Source organism: Lepidochelys kempii, chromosome 11 (genome assembly GCF_965140265.1).
Source record: "Lepidochelys kempii isolate rLepKem1 chromosome 11, rLepKem1.hap2, whole genome shotgun sequence".
Classification (NCBI taxonomy): domain Eukaryota; kingdom Metazoa; phylum Chordata; order Testudines; family Cheloniidae; genus Lepidochelys; species Lepidochelys kempii.
Genome location: NC_133266.1, coordinates 25750871 through 25773606, shown reverse-complemented (window position 1 = coordinate 25773606; position 22736 = coordinate 25750871). Strand labels below are relative to the sequence as shown.

The 22736-nt window shown below is 40.7% G+C and overlaps 1 protein-coding gene across 4 annotated transcripts in view; it reads right to left on the bottom strand.

The window, feature by feature from the left end:
* The window catches only part of ACVR2A (activin A receptor type 2A), a 116965-nt gene that overhangs the window by 58648 nt on the left and 35581 nt on the right, over positions 1-22736 (bottom strand). For all 4 annotated transcript variants that reach the window (XM_073305433.1, XM_073305432.1, XM_073305430.1 and 1 more), the window contains exon 2: positions 4852-5059. In XM_073305433.1, the coding sequence (XP_073161534.1) occupies positions 4852-5059 (208 nt within the window). The remainder of the gene's footprint in view (positions 1-4851; positions 5060-22736) is intronic.

Here is a 22736-nt window from a genome sequence, read left to right as displayed (position 1 = left end):
TACTTGTGGCACCTTAGAGACTAACCAATTTATTTGAGCATAAGCTTTCGTGAGCTACAGCTCACTTCATCGGATGCATACTGTGGAAAGTGTAGAAGATCTTTTATACACACAAAGCATGAAAAAATACCTCCCCCCATCCCACTCTCCCGCTGGCAATAGCTTATCTAAAGTGACCACTCTCCTTACAATGTGTATGATAATCAAGGTGGGCCATTTCCAGCACAAATCCAGGGTTTAACAAGAACGTCTGGGGTTGGGTGGGGGGGATAGGGAAAAACAAGGGGAAATAGGTCTGAATAGAGACTGGGAGTGGCTAAGTCATTATGCAAGGTAACCTAAGTTAATTGTATCCAATTTGCAAATGAATTCCAATTCAACAGTTTCTCGTTGGAGTATGGATTTGAAATTTTTGTTGTTGAAGAATTGCAACTTTCATGTCTGTAATCGCGTGACCAGAGAGACTGAAGTGTTCTCCGACTGGTTTATGAATGTTATAGTTCTTGACATCTGATTTGTGTCCATTTATTCTTTTACGTAGAGACTGTCCAGTTTGACCAATGTACATGGCAGAGGGGCACTGCTGGCACGATGGCATATATCGCATTGGTGGATGTGCAGGTGAACGAGCCTCTGATAGTGTGGCTGATGTGATTAGGCCCTGTGATGGTGTCCCCTGAATAGATATGTGGGCACAGTTGGCAACGGGCTTTGTGGCAAGGATAGGTTCCTGGGTTAGTGGTTCTGTTGTGTGGTATGTGGTTGCTGGTGAGTATTTGCTTCAGGTTGGGGGGCTGTCTGTAGGCAAGGGCTGGCCTGTCTCCCAGGATTTGTGAGAGTGTTGGGTCATCCTTCAGGATAGGTTGTAGATCCTTAATAATGCGTTGGAGGGGTTTTAGTTGGGGGCTGAAGGTGACGGCTAGTGGCGTTCTGTTATTTTCTTTGTTAGGCCTGTCCTGTAGTAGGTGACTTCTGGGAACTCTTCTGGCTCTATCAATCTGTTTCTTCACTTCCGCAGGTGGGTATTGTAGTTGTAAGAGTGCTTGACAGAGATCTTGTAGGTGTTTGTCTCTGTCTGAGGGGTTGGAGCAAATGCGGTTGTATCGCAGAGCTTGGCTGTAGACAATGGATCGTGTGGCATGGTCAGGGTGAAAGCTGCAGGCATGTAGGTAGGAATAGCGGTCAGTAGGTTTCCGGTATAGGGTGGTGTTTATGCGACCATCGTTTATTAGCACTGTAGTGTCCAGGAAGTGGATCTCCTGTGTGGACTGGACCAGGCTGAGGTTGATGGTGGGATGGAAATTGTTGAAATCATGGTGGAATTCCTCAAGGGCGTTGGAAAAGAAGCCCACCTTGATTATCATACACATTGTAAGGAGAGTGGTCACTTTAGATAAGCTATTACCAGCAGGAGAGTGGGTTTGTGTGTGTGTGTGGGGGGGGGGGTGAGAAAACCTGGATTTGTGCTGGAAATGGCCCAACTTGATTATCATACACATTGTAAGGAGAGTGATCACTTTAGATAAGCTATTGCCAGCAGGAGAGTGGGGTGGGAGGAGGTATTTTTTCATGCTTTGTGTGTATAAAAGATCTTCTACACTTTCCACAGTATGCATCCGATGAAGTGAGCTGTAGCTCACGAAAGCTTATGCTCAAATAAATTGGTTAGTCTCTAAGGTGCCACAAGTACTCCTTTTCTTTTTTCCTAAGAACTCAGGAGAAGAAAGTAAAGACAACGGAAGTTGTCTCTATACCAGAGAACAAAAAATAGTGAAGAATTCTAGAAAGAGTTTGAATCTGTCGGAGAAAATCGGTGAAGGCTGCTGTTTTATATACAAATATAAGACTTGCTTATTATAATTGCAATTTACTGTTTCTGCCATAATGCAGTCATTGCTTGGTATTCTTTGACTGGCACTATTTGGCGTTTGGTAATACCATAAGCTTAAAAGTTTAATGAACTGCAATAGTCCTTCACCAACTAATAAAGTTACATACAACAGATATTATAATGTTTCAATTACAACACTGTATTCAGAAATCTTGTATTCTGATAATAAATATAAGTGATGTCCTGGCACAAAGACAAAAAAGTATTATTTGTTTACCGAAATGCACTAGATAATATTGATCTATTACCATAAGCAATGGTTATTTAACAACCAGAGTGAAGTTTTCTAAAATTTATGAAGTTTTAATATCTTGATGATTTTGTTCACTAAATGGTGTGTATAGTATGCTACAAAGAAAAAAAGATTAGCATTCTCTCCTACTTCTTCACCCTTTTTTCTGTGTTTATTATATTTAAAGACACTTCCTTAGTTCCCTTTATTTCTCTAGAAAATTTAGGGCTTATCAACATCCGTGGAATTGCACCAGTTAACTTAGAGCTTGTCTACACTTGAAAGTTAATTTGGATCAAGGTAGAGTGTGAATTTGCAGTGTAACAGCTATTCCTGAACAACTCCATGTTTAGACAAGCCCTTGAGATTGACTCATCTGTTGAAAAAAGACTAACCGGTACAAAAACCGTGAATATTCACATGGGGTAATTTAAACCTGTCTTAAAAGAAAAAGCCACTCTTACACTGAGAGGAGATTATCCACCTGGGGATGTAATAGTTTAACTATGCTAGTGCAATTTTGTTTACTCACAAAGTCTTACTCCTCCTTCTCTTCAACTTTTCACTGCTCCCACACCCTTTGACTTCTCCTTCCAAAAATCTTTTTTCATCTTCATAGGCAGCTTTGAGTGAGGCATTTCCAAGCACTCTTGAAAATTTCTAGCTCTGCTCTCATTTGTAATCAGTGCCAAAATTCTCATGGATTTCCAGTGAGTATTAGGCCAACAATAAGCACTGTAGAAAATCCCTCCTTAAAGTTTTAATATTTGATAGTAATATCATTAAATCTCAAATTGTAAACCTACCCCTCCCTCACCCCTGGAAAAGGAACATAGTTTAACTACCTCCCCACGATGGCTGAAATACAGTTCTACAATACTGTACACAGCCATTAACAAGGTTTTATAAAAACTGCCTTTTTCTCTTCAGCACAGCAACACTTCAGTCAGAGAGGGGAAACTACTCTATAGATGCTTTGCTACCGCCTGAGGAACTCGCAAATCAGAATTACAACTTTTCCTTAAACCGCATTTTACTGACAAACTTAAAGCTATAAAACCTCTTTATGAGGTAAAGAGGACTATAATGAATATCACTTTCCTCCACTGATACAAGGAAAGTTTAATTTTTTTTTTTACTTAAAGATATGAAGATTTGTAAGTTATTTTTTTTTTAAAAGGTTTTGTTCAAGCTTTTTGGAAACATTTTAGTAATGCGAATACAATACTATAAATTTAATGCATTCTTTTCTTCCTTCTCCTTCCTCTCCCAACATTGGTATAAAGACAAATTTTGTAGTTTCAAAAGAATTCTTCAGAGTACAGTGATCAATTAGACTGTTGTAATCTTTAGCATTTGGCCTAGGACCTAACCAATGCCTACTGATATCCCAATACAACTATGATGTGTGTGTTACTGCTTACACATGTCTGTGACTAGCAATCAGCTACACAAAATAGGCCAGGATTTCAGAAATTATGAACACACTGAAGCTGCCACCAGCCTCAGTGGGAGCTTCTAGGTGCTCAGAAATTTTGACAATCAAGTAATATGTCTGAATAATGGTTTAGGGTCCAGTGAGAGCTGGACTTCTAAGTAAATGCTTTTAAAATTCTACCCCAGGAGTATAACTTAGGCACTAGTTTGAATACTTTACTTTAAATCATTCAATAATAAGCAGCACTTTTAAAATAAACTTTAAGGCACTAGAAGGGAAAATTTAAAAAATATGAATGATTAAAGTTTGTCACTTCAATGGAAGATGGAAGTGTTCAGCCTCTCTGAAAATATGTTCAACTGCAGTACAAGCTGTGTTATCTGGCATTTTATCAACTGGAAAGCTCTATAAACCAGTATTTCTGATCTGGTTTATAGAGAAAAGTCTGGTTTATAGTCCGGTTGGTGTTGGTCCAGGAGGCTCCCTACCTCGCTCCTCAGAAGCGGCGACATGTCCCTGCTGCTCCTAGGTGGAGGAACAGCCACAAGGGGTTCACAGTGTGGGAGGGGGTGTAGGACACGGGCTCTGGGAGAGCGTTTGAGTGCAGAAGGGGACTCTGGGCAGGTACGCGAGAGAGGGTGGGGGGTGCCAGATCCGGGTGGCGCTCACTTCAGGCGGCTCCTTGCAAGCAGTGACCAGTCCCTGCTGCTTCTAGGCAGACGCATGGCTAGGTGGCTGTGTGTGCTGCCCTGGGGTAGTGCCTGGGGGTAGAGGTGTGGCTAGGTAGAAATTCCTGGAACCAGTGCTCAGGGCAGGAGCAGAGACAGCACACAGAGCCACCTAGTTGCGCCTCTGCCTAGGAGCAGCAGGGACAAGTCACCACTTGTGGGAAGCCACTCCAGGTCAGCACCCCGCACTCCTTCCCACACCCGAGCTCCCTCCCGCACCCAAACTTCCTCCCAGAGGCCATGCCCTGTGCCCTAACCCCCAGCCCTGAACCCCTCCCACACCCAAACTCCCTCCCACTTAGTTAACAGGAATTTTTTTTTTTTAAACTTACTGGCACCCTCCATTCTTCCAACATGCCAGATAAAAGTATTTAACTACAGTAAAAGCTTTGTTAACAAATTTAAGTGGGAACTGTAGGCACCTAAAATCCAAAAATTCTGGTTTATAATAAATATAGTGAACAACGTATGTTTGGTATCCTGCAATGTGTCTCCTAACTAGCCACTTTTTTGGTAAACGTAGTTTAAAGCTTTATACATAAGATAGTTAAAATTTTCTCACCTATCATAACAGTTGATATCATCCAGCCAACAACCTTGTTTCACAATATCAATTGATCCAGAAATATTCTTCCATGTAGCGAAGCAGTGTCGTCTTTTATCTTTATCACCATAACAAGGTTCAATGCCACTGCGATTTGTTTTATCCTTTTCCCAATTAGCATTATAGTAGATGCATTCCTGTGTTTCCGATCTGCCTAGTATGGCACCTATTTGGAATTAAAAATAATTTAATGTTAAACCACTGGATTCTGAAGGCTGAAGCACATTTGAACATTAAAAATCAGGCTCCATATAAGTTCCTTATATTGATTCCATTATTAATATTCAAGTTCTATTCTCATTAATTGTTTTTATATTTAAAGTTAGCATGCATTCTAAACAGGTGCTGAAACAAAACAATAGCTAAAACAAATGGTCTTCTGTTAAATTTCATTATATAGCCTGAACGCATAGCTTGTCAAGATTTGTAGAAAAGCTGGATAATATTTCTTACCAAATAAGGGACAAATTTTGGCACAGCTTCTCATTACATGGCTGTAACCAAAGATTTTATTGGCTAAAGGACAGAGCTTAGTCAGTAAGTATTAGTCAAATAATGGTGGTCTTAAATTCCAAAGCAGCATTAGTTAGCAGAATTTACCCAGTTTTCAAAGGCTGCCTCACTTCCTTGTCTTGTGTTGCGTCACATGTAAAGAAAACGACGGCAATTCATTTCATTTCATCTTAAAATTATTCAAATCAAGCTAAGACCAAATGGCTATTCAGTTTCACCCACACCCTCTCTCTGAGGTAGTCAACTTTAACACTGACCACTAAGTGCAGACAGACACTTCACAATGAACACCCTTTATATCATTCTGCTCTGTCAAGGGAGGGATTAAAGAAGAGGTGGGCAAACTATGACCCTCCTGCCCAGCCCCTGAGCTCCTGGCCCGGAAGGCTAGTCCCTGGCCCCTCCAATGTTGTTCCCCCTCCCCCGCAGCCTCAGCGCACCAAGCTGCCGGCGCAAAGCTCTGGGTGGCCGGGCGGTGCAGTTGCAGAACCGCAACCTGACCTGGTGCTCCAGGCAGCACGGTAAGGGGGCAGGGGGTATGTGGATAGGGGTCGGGGCGGTCAGAGGGCAGGGAACAGGAGGGTGTCAAGAAGGAGAGGAGGGGTTGGATGGGGTGGCAGGGGGAAGTCAGGGGACAGGGAGAAGGGGTGGTTGGATGGGGCAGGGGTTCCGGGGGGCAAGTCAGGAATGGGGAGTGGGGGGGGTTGGATGGGGTGGCAGTCAGGGGTGGGAGGTCCAGGGGTGGTCAGGGAGCAGGATGGTGGTGGTGGGGCAGGAGTCCCGGAGGAGGGGGGGCGGCCTCAGGGAGCGAGAAGCGGGGGGGTGAGGGGGAGGGGTTGGATAGGAGGCGGGGGCCGGGCCAGGCCTGGCTGTTTGAGAAGACACAGCTTCCCCTAACCAGCCCTCCATGCGATTTTGGAAACCTGATGTGGCCCTCAGGCCAAAAAGTTTGCCCGCCCCTGGATTAAAGTATAGGTACTGTAGGCCTTTGCCTAAAACCACCCCCTCCATCTCCTAGGGTCATGTGATTACTTCATTAGCTCAGCTCTTAAAAAAAGTTTCTAACCCTTGCAGTTGTGAAGAAAAGCTTGAAAAAATAACCCAACTAATGGCATAGAGTTCACCTACATTTGAGCTAAGAGGTATGCTTCCTAGCTCATGTAGATGTCCCCATGCTAGTTCTGCTCCAGCAAGCACACTAAAAATAGCAGTATATCCATGGTAGCATAGGCAGCAGCTCAGGCTAGCTGCCTAAGTATGTACCCAGGGGTTGCAGGCTGATGTTTAACTTAGTTTTCAAGATACTGTTAAACTCTTAGACAGGAACCTCACATGGTTTGAATGTGGGTAGGATTCCCATCTCTTTGTCTGTCTACAGGAAATTAAATACCAGAAATGGGTGGCAAAGCGTTGGCTTTGGGGGCAAAGTCAAATAAGCTGTTTAGGAAATAATTTTCAGTGTGACCCAGACAAATCTAAAGTTTCCAGAAGTCAAACTTCCTGATATCTTAAAAAATCCCAACCAACAGTTTTCACCTCAGATGTGAAGCTATGCTTGCCTCTTATGAATCAAAAAGGTACTATTCTCCATATGTGGTTAACCTTGTTCCTTCAAAATAATGGTCTTGTTATATTGTAAACCTTAAAAAGAGGTGAAATGCTTATACATAAAATCAAGGAACGCATGACTAGGTCTTCTAACTTTATAGAAACTATAAAGGTTTTGTTTGGTTTCCTTTCCAAATGATTGTCACACTCCAGAAATGTAGATTACATAGCACAAGGGGGAAAGACTATTTAAAGCTGGTCTATGCTAATCATTTACAAGACTGCATGCATGTTGTGTTCAGTACCTGCCTGAAACATCTGTGGTAGTTACCCTTATGTAAATAATCAACAATTCATAGTTGAATTAATTTGCCCAGAACCACAATCTATTGATTGGTTGAGATCTGAGAAATACTGTCCAAGATAGAAACAGAACTGAAAAGAATTTAAGAGGTAAATTAATAAGCTAGAGCTTTCTGGACTCAAAAAAGAGGTTATCCTAATTATATTACTTTCCAGTACTGGTCTATTACACTTACCAAATGGGCAAATCTAATTTGTTGGATTTCAGCTTTAAGAAAAAACTAACTAACTGGTACCTCAGCAAGTTAATACAATTGATCCTCAGTTCACGCCTACCCTTACCCAACAATAACTGTTGATGAGAGGTTGAAGGGGAACACACACACACACACACACACTTTTCAAAAGAGCCATATCTCTCAGCATGTTTCCTGTGCCTCCTCATGCTTTTTGCGTGAAGGCATAAGTGGCCACAACCCTCTCTCAGTTCCCTAACAAGTCAAAGTCCAGAGGAGATGAGAACTCCAAAAACCACAGATGAAAGTTGGGTTGAAGGGTCCACCCTGAAAGAATAATAGTTACTGAAGGGTAAGAAACCCCTCTCACTGAGTGAGAGAGAGTTTGGATTCCACTGTAGGTGACCGGCAAGCAGTATCCCCTCAGGATGATGAGAGTGAGGAGTTTTGGCAGCATCAGTTGAACAATGATTGTAATATTTTCTTCCACTGGTTTTCAGTCAGCTTCCAGTGCAGTTTAAGAGCCTTAGTCCTAATTTTAAAGGTTTCGGAATAGCAGCCGCGTTAGTCTGTATTCGCAAAACAGAAAAGGAGTATTTGTGGCACCTAAGAGACTAACCAATTTATTTGAGCATGAGCTTTTGTGAGCTACAGCTCACTTCATCGGAAGATTTTAAAGTAACTAGTGCATGAATCCCCAGCTATATCCAAGACTCATTGATCTACTGAACACCAACCATTACAGCCACACTTAGGGACTATATATATATATTTATCTCAAAGTCCACGATGAAACATGCGAAAGTTGGGAACAAAACAAACATTCTCTGTTCCATAGCTAGAGCCTCTCACCAATCTTCCAGAAGAGATCAGGGAAATCTATCTTTAGGAAATGCTGCAATGCCTTCTTCTTTGCAAAGGCCTGCCACCGTAAGTGACACAATTCAACCCCTCCCCCCCAAAAAAAACCCCAACAAAAAACACCACGTACCCCAAGCAGAGTTCTGACCCCAAAAAAGGAGGACATGCCAGAGGCTCCATGAAGTTCACCATGGAATTTGCTATTGATTTTACATGGAAGGCACTCGGATACTATTGAGATGGGTGGCAGTATAAGACCGTAAGATAATAATGTTTCAGAGCAAAATGATGACAGCAATGGTAACAGAACCCAGATTTTTTTTTTTTTACACGAAATTCCATGCTTTGTTTACTTTCATACACTGTGTAAAAAATGGGAACTAGAATCTTTTACATTCCCCTGAAATAGAATAAACTGAGCTTCATAAACTAATTACTCTCAAATGATCTGACTATTAAGTGGACAAACAAGCATGATGAGAGCAAAAAATCCACAAATATTAGGAGCAATGACTCTCTGGATATAGTCTTCCTGAAGCAGAAATAAAAAAGTTAGCCTACCTAAGAGACCAGAAAGGAACTGATTGATTAGGTGTTTTGCTACATTCTTGAGGACTTCCTAGTACTGGTTGGTAGCTGCTGTTTTAGCATTCTGAGCTCATGAACTGTACATAAGTACTTAAACTGGCAACTCTAATTCAGGTAGTTCCTGAGCATTACATAGGTATTTGGGATATATTTTGTAGAGAAGACCTTCAAGTTTTAAAAGTTTTCTTTTAATTGAAGTCATTTCCCAGTCTTCAGATTAAATGAATAAATAAGAATTAGAGTAAAAACCTAGCATAGTCACATAAAAGTACTCTAAAATAGAGGACCTTATCAACTCCTTTTCCATGCAACCACGTGCTGCCATGTGTGAAAATATCCAAAATTCTTTCAGCCTTCAACAGGATGTACTTCTTGAAACTAAGTTCCTTTTACCACCATTTGCAATTGTGTTAAACAAAAACATTACCAGACATTTCTCCTGTTTCATCATCAAATCAATCTGTACACCACAAGTTCCAACATAAATCACTAACAGATATTTCTCATGTTCAGTGTTAAAAAAATAAAATAAAATTTGAAAATGTGATTCACTTCCCTACACATACAAACAACAATATGACACACACAAGTGATGGACACTCTTATCACTCTCTCCAGACAGTCTCTGGAGAAGAAACTTGCACATGGGTGAACATTTCAGAATTTCATCATCTCTCAACCACCAACAGAAGGTGAATAGCAGCTTTTTACAGCCCAATGCCTACAATGGAAACAGAGTAGGAAGATGTGAGGAGTTAGACTGAATACTTCAGTGTGATCCTTACAGACACAGAAGATGAAAAATGAAGACATTATAAATTGATTTGGAGTGCACAGCACATGATTCAGACAAAATTCTCCAGCAACACAATAAGTATGCACTGTAGAAGAAACACTAGAGCTGGTTATTAATGAATCAATACAATATTCCTCTTTGCAAGACTGTGTGTGGGAACATTTGTTTTACAAAACATCACCACAGATCTTTCTTGTGGAAGTTCAGAATTCAGATTTTAATTGTTTTAAATAAAAGTTATAAAGATGTTGAAACTACACTTTCAACATCTTTAATGTTAAAACAACACAAACATAATTAACCAAGAAGTCCCCTCCAATATAAAACGCTGATTCAGGAAAACCTTATTTTGGATAGCACTTTGGCACATGCTTAAGTTCCACTCAAGTCAATAGGACTTATCATGCACTTAAGTGTCTTGAATAGGGATGGTCTTAAACATAGTCTAAACTGATTTCCTGATTTGGAGTCTTAAACTTGTGCAGAATCTTGCTGAAGCTAATGCTGTTAAATTCAGGATTATATTGCTTTGCTCATTCTGGTACCATATGAATGTTTAAGAGAAATAGTAGCTCAACACTTCACAAAACAGCCACTCCATATTAAACCTCTCAGTGCTCGTCCTCAGTGGAAACCTGCACACCACCTTCAAAAGAGGAGCTCGAAAACTTAAATTCATAACGCTACTAGACACTAAAAACATGGACTTGACAGTGCTTTTTTTGGCTCATTGCAGCAACTTGTAACAAACCCTGCCACCAACTAACCCTCCATCCTCTTAAGAATGCAGAGGTGTTAACTGCCCAGATCATTTTAAGGGCTCTCCTATAAACATGTGAGCCCTTGATGTTTAATCTGTCCCAGCGTTTATTTACCTTGGACACTCATTTCCTTCTCCAAACCTGGAAAAAAAAAAAATGATGAAGCTTGAAAGCGTGTCCCTTCCACCAACAGAAGTTGGTCCAATAAAATATATTACTTCACCTACCTGGTCTCTCTGTTAGAGAAACAGTCATGCCAAATTGTGCTTAGCTATATGATATCTAGTTAGGATTATGATATTCTGTGCAACTCCATTAGGTACAACAAGGCTTGGCTTTACAGAGTGCAAGTCAAGGAAGAATTTGGCCTATCTGAAGAAAAAAAAGTTACTTTATTCAACTACTAGACTGTCTTTGTTTACTTAACCTTACAGGAGAGTCCTGAAATACAGTTTAACCCAAACAAACAAACCACACACACCAATGAACAGCTTTTATGCTCTAATTTCAATGTGTTAATACCGTAAAAAATATTTTACCACGATTCTATGAAAATGAAAGCTTCCCAGGAAACTTAGATGTGTGTGGAGAGACTAAAAAAGTTCCACCTGATTCTCTCCCTCAAAAAAAAAAAAAAATTACATCAAAATTGGACTAATTTTCTTATTACACTGAGGTCCAAATTATTTTATCATTTTTCTGGGCTGACCAACTAGGCAAGTTATTTATTTCTCCTCTAATATGGAACACTTACACAAAAGTTTATGAATATACAGTGTTCCTCTACAAACAAAAGGCTTGGGAATTGAACTATTTACTAAAACCAGAGAAATACCAGCTTCCTGTTTATTGAGAGAGCATTAAGCTCTATCATATTACCCATCCCACACAAGTTTCTATTTCCTACTCATGGGAGAATTCTGCGCCAATGCGCATGTGCAGAATTCATGTATCAAGCAGAATTTTTTTTTTTGGCAGAAAATACATTCTGCTCCAGAAGTGCTGCAATTCTGTCTTTCGCCTACCAGAGGTCACTGTGATGCCAGAACAGCCAAAGGCATGAATGTAGCAGGCTGTTCTGGTGCCAGAGTGGCCTCTGGCGGGCAAAAGGCAGAACTGCAGCACCTCAGGGGCACAATGTATTTTCTGTGCTCATGCAGTGGCACAGAATTCCCCCCAGGAATAGATGCAGGGACAGGGCAGATGTGCCTGACTGAATGGGAAAGGCTTGTGATCAACCAGGTTCTGCATGGGGGAGACTCCCTATCCTGCCCCTCCCCACCAAAAAAAACAAAAACAAAAAACAAAACAAAACCGCTGTTCCATACTTCTTCCCCACCCCTGCACTCAGCAACCCTCCAGGTTCAGTCCAGGCTCCTTCCCTCTCCCTCAATGCCTCTGTCAAGGTTCCTTCCCCACTCTGAACTCTAGGGTACAGATGTGGGGACCTGCATGAAAACCTCCTAAGCTTACTTTTACCAGCTTAGGTTAAAACTTCCCCAAGGTACAAATTATTTTACCCTTTGCCCTTGGACTTCCACTGCCACCACCAAACGTTTATCTGGGTTATTTATTAGGAAAGCGTTGTTTGGAAACATCTTCCCCCTAAAATCCTCCCAACCCTTGCACCCCACTTCCTGGGGAAGGTTTGGTAAAAATCCTCACCAATTTGCATAGATGACCACAGACCCAAACCCTTGGATCTTAAGAACAATGAAAAAGCATTCAGTTTCTGAAAAGAAGGATTTTAATAGAAGTAAAAAGTAAAAAAGAATCACCTCTGTAAAATCAGGATGGTAAATACCTTACAGGGTAATCAGACTCAAAACATAGAGAATCCCTCTAGGCAAAACCTTAAGTTACAAAAAAGACACACAGACAGAAATAGTCATTCTATTCAGCACAGCTTAATTTCTCAGCCATTTAAAGAAATCATAATCTAACGCAGATCTACCTAGATTACTAACTAAATTCTAAGACTCCATTCCTGTTCTGTCCCCGGCAAAAGCATCACACAGACAGACACAGACCCTTTGTTTTTCCTCCCTCCTCCCAGCTTTTGAAAGTATCTTGTCTCCTCATTGGTCATTTTGGTCAGGTGCCAGCGAGATTATCCTAGCTTCTTAACCCTTTACAGGTGAAAGGATTTTTCCTCCGTCCAGGAGGGATTTTAAAGGTGATTACCCTTCCTTTATATTTATGACAGCTTCCATTACCCCTGAAAGTCCCAAGCCTTTGCGCTGCTTCTGATGGGTACAGGAAATACAGTTCTGTATTGTAATTTAAAAAAGAATTACTCTAAGTTCTATATTAATATGCCTAGTAAGGAATCTATTTGTCAAAAAAAAAAAAATTAACAATACGGACCAAAAAAAGATTCTGGTACATACATACTTGCTGATAGATATTTTGAAATAAATTACCAAAATAATTGAAACTGGCATGATTATATTGTGTTATTTCGACAAATAAAATACGAAGAATTTTGCAGAATTTTAAAATATTGTGTGCAGAATTTTTAATTTTTTTGCAGCAGAATTCCCCCATGTAGTAAACATTTCCCTACAGATGTACAACAGAACCTCAAGACATCTGCTTGCAGCCTGATGTCCCACTGTTCAAAGACCTCTCCCCACCGACAAAACCTAACCCTCTTCACGGAGAACTGTGGTCTACAAACAACCTTTTACTTTTCCTTTATTGTTCATGTAGAGGGGCTGTGCTATAACAAAACAAATGAGAGAGAGGCTTATATCACAGTTCAGGTGTGGCAATCCAACAAGGCCAAAGCCTACGTTTTCTATATTTGCCCTACACGTGTGTTAAGAGGTTCAGTCACATCCCAGGGACAGGGTGCAAAGTGGTGGCACTAATGCATCACAACCACAATACAGAGGACAACCTTTCCTGCCATTTCAGCCGAAGAGCCTTGAAGAAACTGCTCCTAAGTTAACTTTTCCACCCAAACTAGGGCTCAAAGTAAGCCAACATATTATGTTTTGACACTTCTCTGGTGACCCTAGACTTTCCAGAGAGACTGGAAATAAAAGTTTCAATTCAAGCTCTTACATTGTTCCATGTACGAACAGATATAGTGCTCCCTTCCTAAATCTGCAGGGGACAGCGTCAGCCACATTCACTTCATTGAGATTAACAATACAAAACTTAATGCCGGCATTTCATTACTACAATTTTCTTGTTTGATCACTGAAGTAAAAATAGCCAGTTAAGTTTTTCTAGCATAGCTAGATATACAAGCTAAGATGCAGGCTGATACTCTGCACATTCAGTATGGCTCTCCACACACTGAGTCTCTTTTTTCTGGAATGCCAAAATAGTAATTGCTACAGACTTCAACATTATATGTAATAAATCCAAATAAATAACTTAATTCAGTATTAACGTTGCATGGTTCAACACTGAAAGCAGGCAGTACCAAAGTTCAGCACAAATGTGCAACCTTAACTCTCCTCCCTTGTTTGAATGTATTTACAATAGCCTTATCTAAATTAAATAGTCATTTATTTGTCTTAGCCATCTGTCGCATCTTGCCATACATATAGCTTGTAAGAGCTTTGGGGCAAAGATGGTCTTTTTCATTGTGTTTATATAGCATCTATCACAATGGGGCCCTGATCACTGATGGGATGTTGATGCTACTGCACTATAAACAGTGACCTATAACAATTTGATCCCACAAACTTCATACGTTGCATCTTGATATATATTTTTATTAATTTTATTCACACACTATTTTCACTGTTACAATGGTCTTGTATTAACAATTTTTGACAATTCTAAATGTGAAGTTTTAATTTCACAAGACTATTCAATGTCTTAATGTTCAAATACTAATTCTGAGTACTGAATGTTCCTTCTTAAAATTGAGAATTTGCATCCTACTGATTTTAAAGTTAAATATATTTCTAAATAAGCAGCTAACCAAAACAAAAAAAAAATTTTTTTTAAGGTGACAAAACTACATTTCCAACAGCAGTGCATTTAATGAAGCATCACCAAGAGAGAGAGTTTATATAGAGGGGTAAAATAAAATTGTTTTGTTCTGCTGGTTGGGGGACATGGACTCCATTTTCAGTCCAGGTCTCTTGCTCCCCAAAATGGAGGTAGAATATGAATTCTACAGAAGCAGAACACCAAGCCCCAATTCAGAAAGGTAATCAGATGTTAACAATTGTATTTGTTTAGCTTCTTACACCATGTGCAGTATAACTCCTTTACCCTATTAAAGCCTGAAGGCAGTGCTGCTCAGTCATCCTCAACTACAGGAATAGGGGCTAGAAAATACAATCTTGGTGATACTGGAGGAAGTGAAAGGCAAGTGGGTCAGTGGTATCAGAGCTCTGATAAACAAAACAAAAAACACACCACAAGGATAGATTACCAAAATGAGGGGGAGAAACCAAAACATCAGAGACTGAACTAGAAGTCAAATATCTTTAGGCATAGTACCAGCACATAAGGAACAAAAAAATTATAATGGCAACATTTTGAACTAATTTTTTTGGTGCATTTAAGTGACTGTTTATTACAGTGAAGTTACACTTAAAGTATCTAAACAGAGCTGAATGTTCAACTCAAGGTTTTTGGGAGGCAGAAGACTATTTTTTGCTGCTTGCTGAACATGTAAAACATAAAAGCTCTCCTAAATAGCAGTTTTTACTAGGACAATTGCCCTCACACATACATAAATATAATAAAATATATATAAAATCAGAGTTAAGAATTTTCTGAGGTTAAAAATGGAACATGATAAATGTAGTACAACTGTTTTAATTAAGGATCAAAGCTGTAACAGAATGCAGACAGACAGTCTAGACTGTCTACTTCAGAAAGCCTCTGAAGCATATAAAACAACATCTGCAAAGAACATTAATCACATTTTAGTCCACAATCACCTCCTAAATCAAGAGAAACAACTTTTACTTAAAACACTGTATGTACATATGATAAGCCAATTTTTTAAATAAAAAGGTATGCTTAAGTTACTGTAATCAATGACCAATAATTATCTATGCAGACTCAAAAAAGGATAAAATATAGTTAGATTTAAAATATGCTTAATGGAACATTTAAATCTGGAAAAAGTAGTTCCCTTTGGAGATTAGGGGGTTGGAGCAAGAGATCCACTGAAAGCTACTACAAAACCATTTTTGCACTGGTCCTACAGTACAAGAATTGTTTTAACATCATAAAAAAACAGATTTACTCTCGTGAAAATAGAACACTCATATCATATAATGCAGTATGCAGCAATAGTACGGAAAAATGCACAGGTTCAATGATCCTTTTTCCAAGGCAATGTCTCTATTAAAGAGACCTCAGAATCCAGATAGCTTACCTTTAGCCAAGATGGATTGATTTTAATCGTGTTTTCCATATGTACTTTTTAATTATTTTCCTAAAGAAACATTGATTCTCATCCACTAGTAACCGCTAAAACACAATTTGCAACTAAACATAGCCTTTAGATTAAATACTATGCTTCTTTTTGCAAACCACAAGGGCTACCTTTATTTAGCAATTATACAGCAGATCTCAAAGAAAAGTAAAGAACCTGAATAAATGTATTATGGTAACTGATGTATTTCTTATTTACCAGATTAATTTTTAAACTCATGATTTGTGTCAAGTTCTATTTGTATTGATATTGAAAATGCACAAAGACAGCATTTTAAAAATTACTTAAATAAGACTATCTTAAGGGTGCAGATACATAAGAAATCAAAATATTTTGAATTTAAAGCCAACTAATTTATTAAACAAAAGGAAGCATTACCTGTAGCTAGTAAATTGAACTGATGGTGTCAAAAAAAAAAAAAAATGTCCTTCAAGATTTAAGAATGAGCCTCAAGTACACAACAATAGTTCTGGACCAGTAACAGGTGCAAGGGCCTATTCTGAAGCCAATGGTGCTGGAAACAGAGCAGCTTATCGATGCTTGTCTGAAAATTTCCTTTTATTCATCAGAAAGGCCCACAAATTAATCATGTAACTTCAACCTGTTTGCAGCACAGAGGGACAGAATCACATCTGTCCACTATTAGCATGGTGGGAGTAACCTACCCACTGCAGAACCCCTCAGATTGATTAATTCCATACCTGCTGCCACAGATATAGATTCATAGTTTAAGGCCAGAAAGAACCATTACAATAATCTAATGTGACCTCCTATACAACAGTCCAAAGAACCTTACCCATCAATTTTTGCATCAAGCCTACAACTTCTGTTGGAGCTATAGCCTATCTAATTTTATAAAGATATGCAGTCTTAACACTGCACGTAATAGAGAAAAGCCACATATCTAAGTAAGCTGTTCAAATGGTTAATTACTCTCACTGTTAAAAAAATTGCACATTATTTCTAGTCTAAATTTGTCTAGCTTTGGCTTCCAGTTATTGAATCTCATCATGCCTTTTTCTTCAAGATTAAGCAAACCATATACTACCAAGAATCTCTCACATACAGGTACTTGTAGCAGTATTCAAGCCAACTCTTAACCTTCTCTTAGATAAAGTGAATAGAGACTAAATAAGTTCAAGACATGTTTCCCATATGTCAAATAATTCTTTTAACTTTTTTCTGAACCCTTTATAGTTTGTCAGCATCCTTTTTGAAGTGTAGATATTGAAACTGGACACCCTATTTTAGTAGCAACCACACTAGTGCCCTATACAGAGATTCTACCAACTCGCTACTCCTAGTTAATATTCCCATTTATATATCCATCCTCTGAGCTACAATATCAGAGCGGGAGATCATGTTCAACTGATTATTTACTGTCTTTCTGAGTCACTTTTTTCGGGTGTAAACCCCTAATTTTACTAGTCTGCCCTACGTTGTTTGTTCATATTATATAAATAAACAGCCTTGCATTTGGCAGTATTAAAATTCATGTTTAAATGAGCCACTGTACAAAGTGATCCATGTTGGTTTGTGTAGTTGACCTGGCCACACCATTATTTACTACTCCACCAATTTGTATACTTTTTATATTTTCTTCCCTATCACTGATTAAGATGTTAAAAAGCACTGGGTCAAGAACAGATTTCTATGGGATCTCACTGCAAATACCCCCTTTAGATGAAAATTCCCTATTTTACAATTACTTGTTTTCATCTTTGGAAAAAATGGCCTTTTAAAGCATGTGTATATGTAAATTGCTGACAATATATTCTGTTTTCACATAGCAAGTGAAATGAGATTTTTATTATTTGCAGCTAGGCAGCCATCAATTTCTCTTTATCAATAAGAGGTCTAACAGAATAACTAACACACAAAGTAACATATACTTTAGAAACTCCAAGGATATTTTAATCTAGACATTAAAACAATTTTTTTTTTTAAAAGGACTTAGTTTCGTTCTTCTAAAAAGTACAACCAAACAAGATAGCTCTGTTGGAGAACATATGCTATCAATCTTTGTCCCACTTCTTAAAATGTTGCCCCAGCAAAGAGTAGGGGCAGAGGGGACAGATGTGGACCTTCCTAATGGAATTTTTCAGGTAAGCAAGAGAAATACATTTTTTTTTGTGCAGGAAAGTACACATACCCACAATGGCATTTTAAGAAACATGTGTAGGCAAGAACAATTAGATACCAATATTACATGGGCAGCTACCAGATTCCCATATATTTAGGCTACTTTAACACTTTCATTTATAAAAAGATTCTTGCTACTTTTTTTCAGAAGCTCTAACACCTAATTGCCTTGAAATAGACCCACAAAATATTTTAAAATTTTATTAATATAAAACATACCTAACTCTTATATAATGCTTTTCATCACTAGCTCTCTTTACAAAATGGATAGTCATAATATTTTCTCCCCCTTACAGATGGTGAAAAGGAAAGGACAGTGCAGTGAAGTGACTTGCCCAACATCACTCAAGAGGTCAATGGCAGAGCCAGGAATAGAACCCAGGTCTCCTTAGTCCCATTCTAGTGCTCTATCCACAAGACTACACTGCCTTTCAAATATGACAACATGAGAGCTTATGTGCAGTTTTCTTTGTCCTATGAAATTCCATTCAGGAATAGAAGAGTTCTGAACTATTAAAGTCACCATTTTCCTTCTCACTTTAGATCCTTATAATTTTGGCACTATGCTAAAGTCAACTGCACATGAAACTTAAAAAGTAAGGGCCACCCCACAGCCAAAGCAGAGGTAGCAGCAAGCTTCTGGGAACCACCACAAACACTTGTAGCATCAGGGTTGGGGGAGAGGAGAGAAGAGGAGGGGGACAGACTCCATTCCCACCCAAGCCCTGCCATATGGCCCCAAGACCTTATTCCTATTTCAGGAGATACAACAAGGTGCAGGAGTTCACCCAAGAAGGGAGGGTACTAGGCAGCAGTTAGAGGCAGTAGTGAACAAAGAAAAAAGACGACCTCTTCCTGGCAAGCGCATGGGACTAGCGGCCAATTTCTCCTGCTGCCAGAATGTATATGCACAAGGAGCAGAAGTAAGGTGGCACAGATAACCATAAAATACAGTTCCCAAACTTTTTGCCAACATGACCCAATTTTAATAATTTATTTCCTTCCCAGGACCCCAAGCAGCAATGACGACGCTATTCTGATGAGCATAATGGAGTCCTTCATACAGTGTGACCCTGCACGTGGACCGTGTGTGATGTCATGCTGTGCATTCTCCACACAGCATGACCTTGTATGTATGGTGCATGCGAGGTCAAGCTGTGTGGAGAATCCCGTTTGGTAAAGCAAAATGGCATCCCCGCGCAGTGTGACCTCATATATACCATGTGCATGAGGTCATGCTGTGTGGGACAAATTGGCATCCTCCACACACTAGGGATTGCTGCAACCACCTTTGCCGATGCAGTCACAATCCAGTTTTGGAACCTCTGCTATAAAACTATCATTTCCTAACTTATGATGCTTACCTTTGCAACCTAAATAACTCTTAATTTATGTTTAGTTATATAGAGACTTTACTCAGCTTTCTAGACATTACTACCTGCAGAATCCTTCTACCAAAGCATGCATCAAAAAGGACACCAAAATCTATCTTGTAGAATTTATTCCTACATAGATATCCTTCCCCACCAGCCACCCTCCTTTTTGCAATGGAGACTCTCTGCTCAGGATGTTGCTGTTGCCTTTAAAGAATAAGCTCTGCCTCTTGAAAAGAGGGAAACAACTCCAAAGGCCTCTAAGTTTTCAGATGGCTGGGTTGGAGCATGAGGACTTTGAAGCCTTCTGGCCCTTTGAAGCCAGGAAATTGAGGATGAAGAGATCATCAACTCTTCAGAAGGATAATGTGAGGTCTACAGCGCTGTGTGTTTGGTGCTCAAAATCTAATTTGTTAGCTAGTCCCTCTAATGCAGTGGTTCTCAAAGCCGGTCCGCCGCTTGTTCAGGGAAAGCCCCTGGCGGGCCAGACCGGTTTGTTTACCTGCCGCATCCGCAGGTTCGGCCAATCGCAGCTCCTACTGGTCGCGGTTCGCCGCTCCAGGCTAATAGGGGCTGCTGGAAGGGCGGCCAGCACATCCCTTGGCCCGCGCCGCTTCCCGCAGCCCCCATTGGCCTGGAGTGGCGAACCGCGATCGGCCGAACCTGCGGACACGAGAGATAAACAAACCGGTCCGGCCCGCCAGGGGCTTTCCCTGAACAAGCAGCGGACCAGCTTTGAGAACCACTGCTCTAATGGATACAACAGTATCACTATTCTTCACTTATCTGTAGAATAAGGACTTAACCTTGGGACATGGAAGCAACATTCTAGATATAACAGAATTCTGAGACACTTCTCACCAAGGCAGAAGTTATTGGGGAGTGGGGAGGAAGGAAAAGGCAGAGGTGTACTTTGGTGACAGCATTTAGAATTAAGTTAACATTCCAATGTTGAGTCCCGTCCTCCCCCATGCCCGCGAACCCAAGTTCTGGAGGATAGGAGAAATCAATGAAGCTACTCTAAGGAAGTGTTGAATGTACTCATGGAAATAAATCTGCCTGCTGCTTGTAGACTTAGTGCTGCTTCCTGGCCCTTCCGTGCAGAAAAAAGCTAGTATTTACATTGATGAATCTGCAAGATATGACTGACCCTGACCTTAGCTGGAAACAACGGACTCTCCTTGCATCAGGACCCAGATGAACACATACTAGGAAAGTGGCTGGTCCGTAACACGGGGAATCTCTCCTGCCAGCGCAGCTACTTGCTCCTTGAGCTCAAGTGTTAGAAGTTTTATATGATCCCAATTTCAAACTCTACCAATGGATCAAGGAGGCTGTCACTATACATGCACCCAAAAAACAAAAGGAGGCAGCCTCCTTCCTTGAGGTTAAGAAAACTTTGGCAGACTCTACCAGCTTACTTCTGTTCCTGGGGAAAGTCGGCTGGTAGAATATCCAGAACAGTGTCTTATAACACCTGTTAGGAAACCAGTGGGAGTTGGAGCAATCCCAGAAGGGGGAAGAGAAGGAAGATTTCTTTGGCTCCGATAAGGGCATCTTTTCATCATGCCAGTCTTGACCAGAAGCTTTTTGCCCTTAAGTAGGGTGACAATGAGACTATGGTTTGTTTGTAACTGCTTACTCTAGAACAGTACCCACAGAGTTCTTCTGCAAGTGAGTTTATTGGTGAGCAGGAACAAGTTTTCAGGAAAACACATTGAAAAAATCCACAAAAAGGCAGAGGTAGGCCTTGAGATTCCTCAGCACCTCTGAATCGATAGTTTACAGCTAGACAGACATGGCAAAATGTATCAAGGTAAGTCTTGACAACAGATCCAGGACTTTTGGTATATAAAGTCATCAACTGGCTTGCTCTTTGATCAGGGGAAAAGGCCTTCTGTTTCTCAAAGGAGCATTTCCTCCCTTTCCTCTAAGCTCTCAAAAAAGCTTAAAACAGCAAATGATAACTAACCATGGCCGAAGAGTAAGAACAGGAGGACTGACAAAAGGAAGATGCCTCAGTACGGACACCTTGGCACTGCTCCCTCCCTCCATCCCGCCAAAGACGACAAGGCTTTCTTCCGGCAACTCACAGAAGTTACTAGATCGCAGGCCCTGGTTCTCATGGGAGACTTCAAATCACCCTGATAACTGCTGGGAGAGCAATACAGCGGTGCACAGACAATCCGGGAAGTTTTTGGAAAGGGTAGGGGACAATTTCCTGGTGCAAGTGCTGGAGGAACCAACTAGGGGCAGACCTCTTCTTGACCTGCTGCTCACAAACCAGGAAGAATTAGTAGGGGAAGCAAAAGTGGATGGGAACCTGGGAGGCAGTGACCATGAGATGGTCGAGTTCAGGATCCTGACACAGGGAAGAAAGGAGAGCAGCAGAATACGGACCCTGGACTTCAGAAAAGCAGTTTGACTCCCTCAGGGAACTGATGGGCAGGATCCCCTGGGAGAATAACATGAGGGGGAAAGGAGTCCAGGAGAGCTGGCTGTATTTTAAAGAAGCGGGTCCACGCATTCCTAGGCGTGGTAGGCTACTACCGACCGTTTATTCCCCACTTCGCCACTAGGGCAAGTCCCCTAACGGACCTGGTGAAGTTTCGAGGTCCAGACATGGTAAAGTGGACTGACGCAGCAGAGGAGACATTTACAAACCTTCAGACGGCCCTCTGTAATGACGGAGGGCAACAAAAATGATTAGGGGTCTGGAACACATGACTTATGAGGAGAGGCTGAGGGAACTGGGATTGTTTAGTCTACAGAGGAGAAGAATGAGGGGGAATTTGATAGTTGCTTTCAACTACCTGAAAGGGGGTTCCAAGGAGGATGGATCTAGACTATTCTCAGTGGTAGCGGATGACAGGACAAGGAGTAATGGTCTCAAGTTGCAGTGGGGGAGGTTGAGGTTGGATATTAGGAAAAGCTTTTTCACTAGGAAGGTGGTGAAACACTGGAATGCGTTACCTAGGGAGGCCGTGGAATCTCCTTCCTTAGAGGTTTTTAAGGTCAGGCTTGACAAAGCCCTGGCTGGGATGATTTAATTGGGGATCGGTCCTGCTTTGAGCAGGGGGTTGGACTAGATGACCTCCTGAGGTCCCTTCCAACCCTGATATTCTATGGTTCTATGATTCTTTTGGCCCAATCCTTGAATTTGTCTAGGGCCCTCTGTATCCTATCCCTGTCCTCCAGCGTATCTACCTCTCCTCCCAGTTCAGTGTCATCTGCAAACTTGCTGAGGATGCAATCCACACCATCCTCCAGATCATTAATGAAGATTAAAACTGGCCTGAGGAC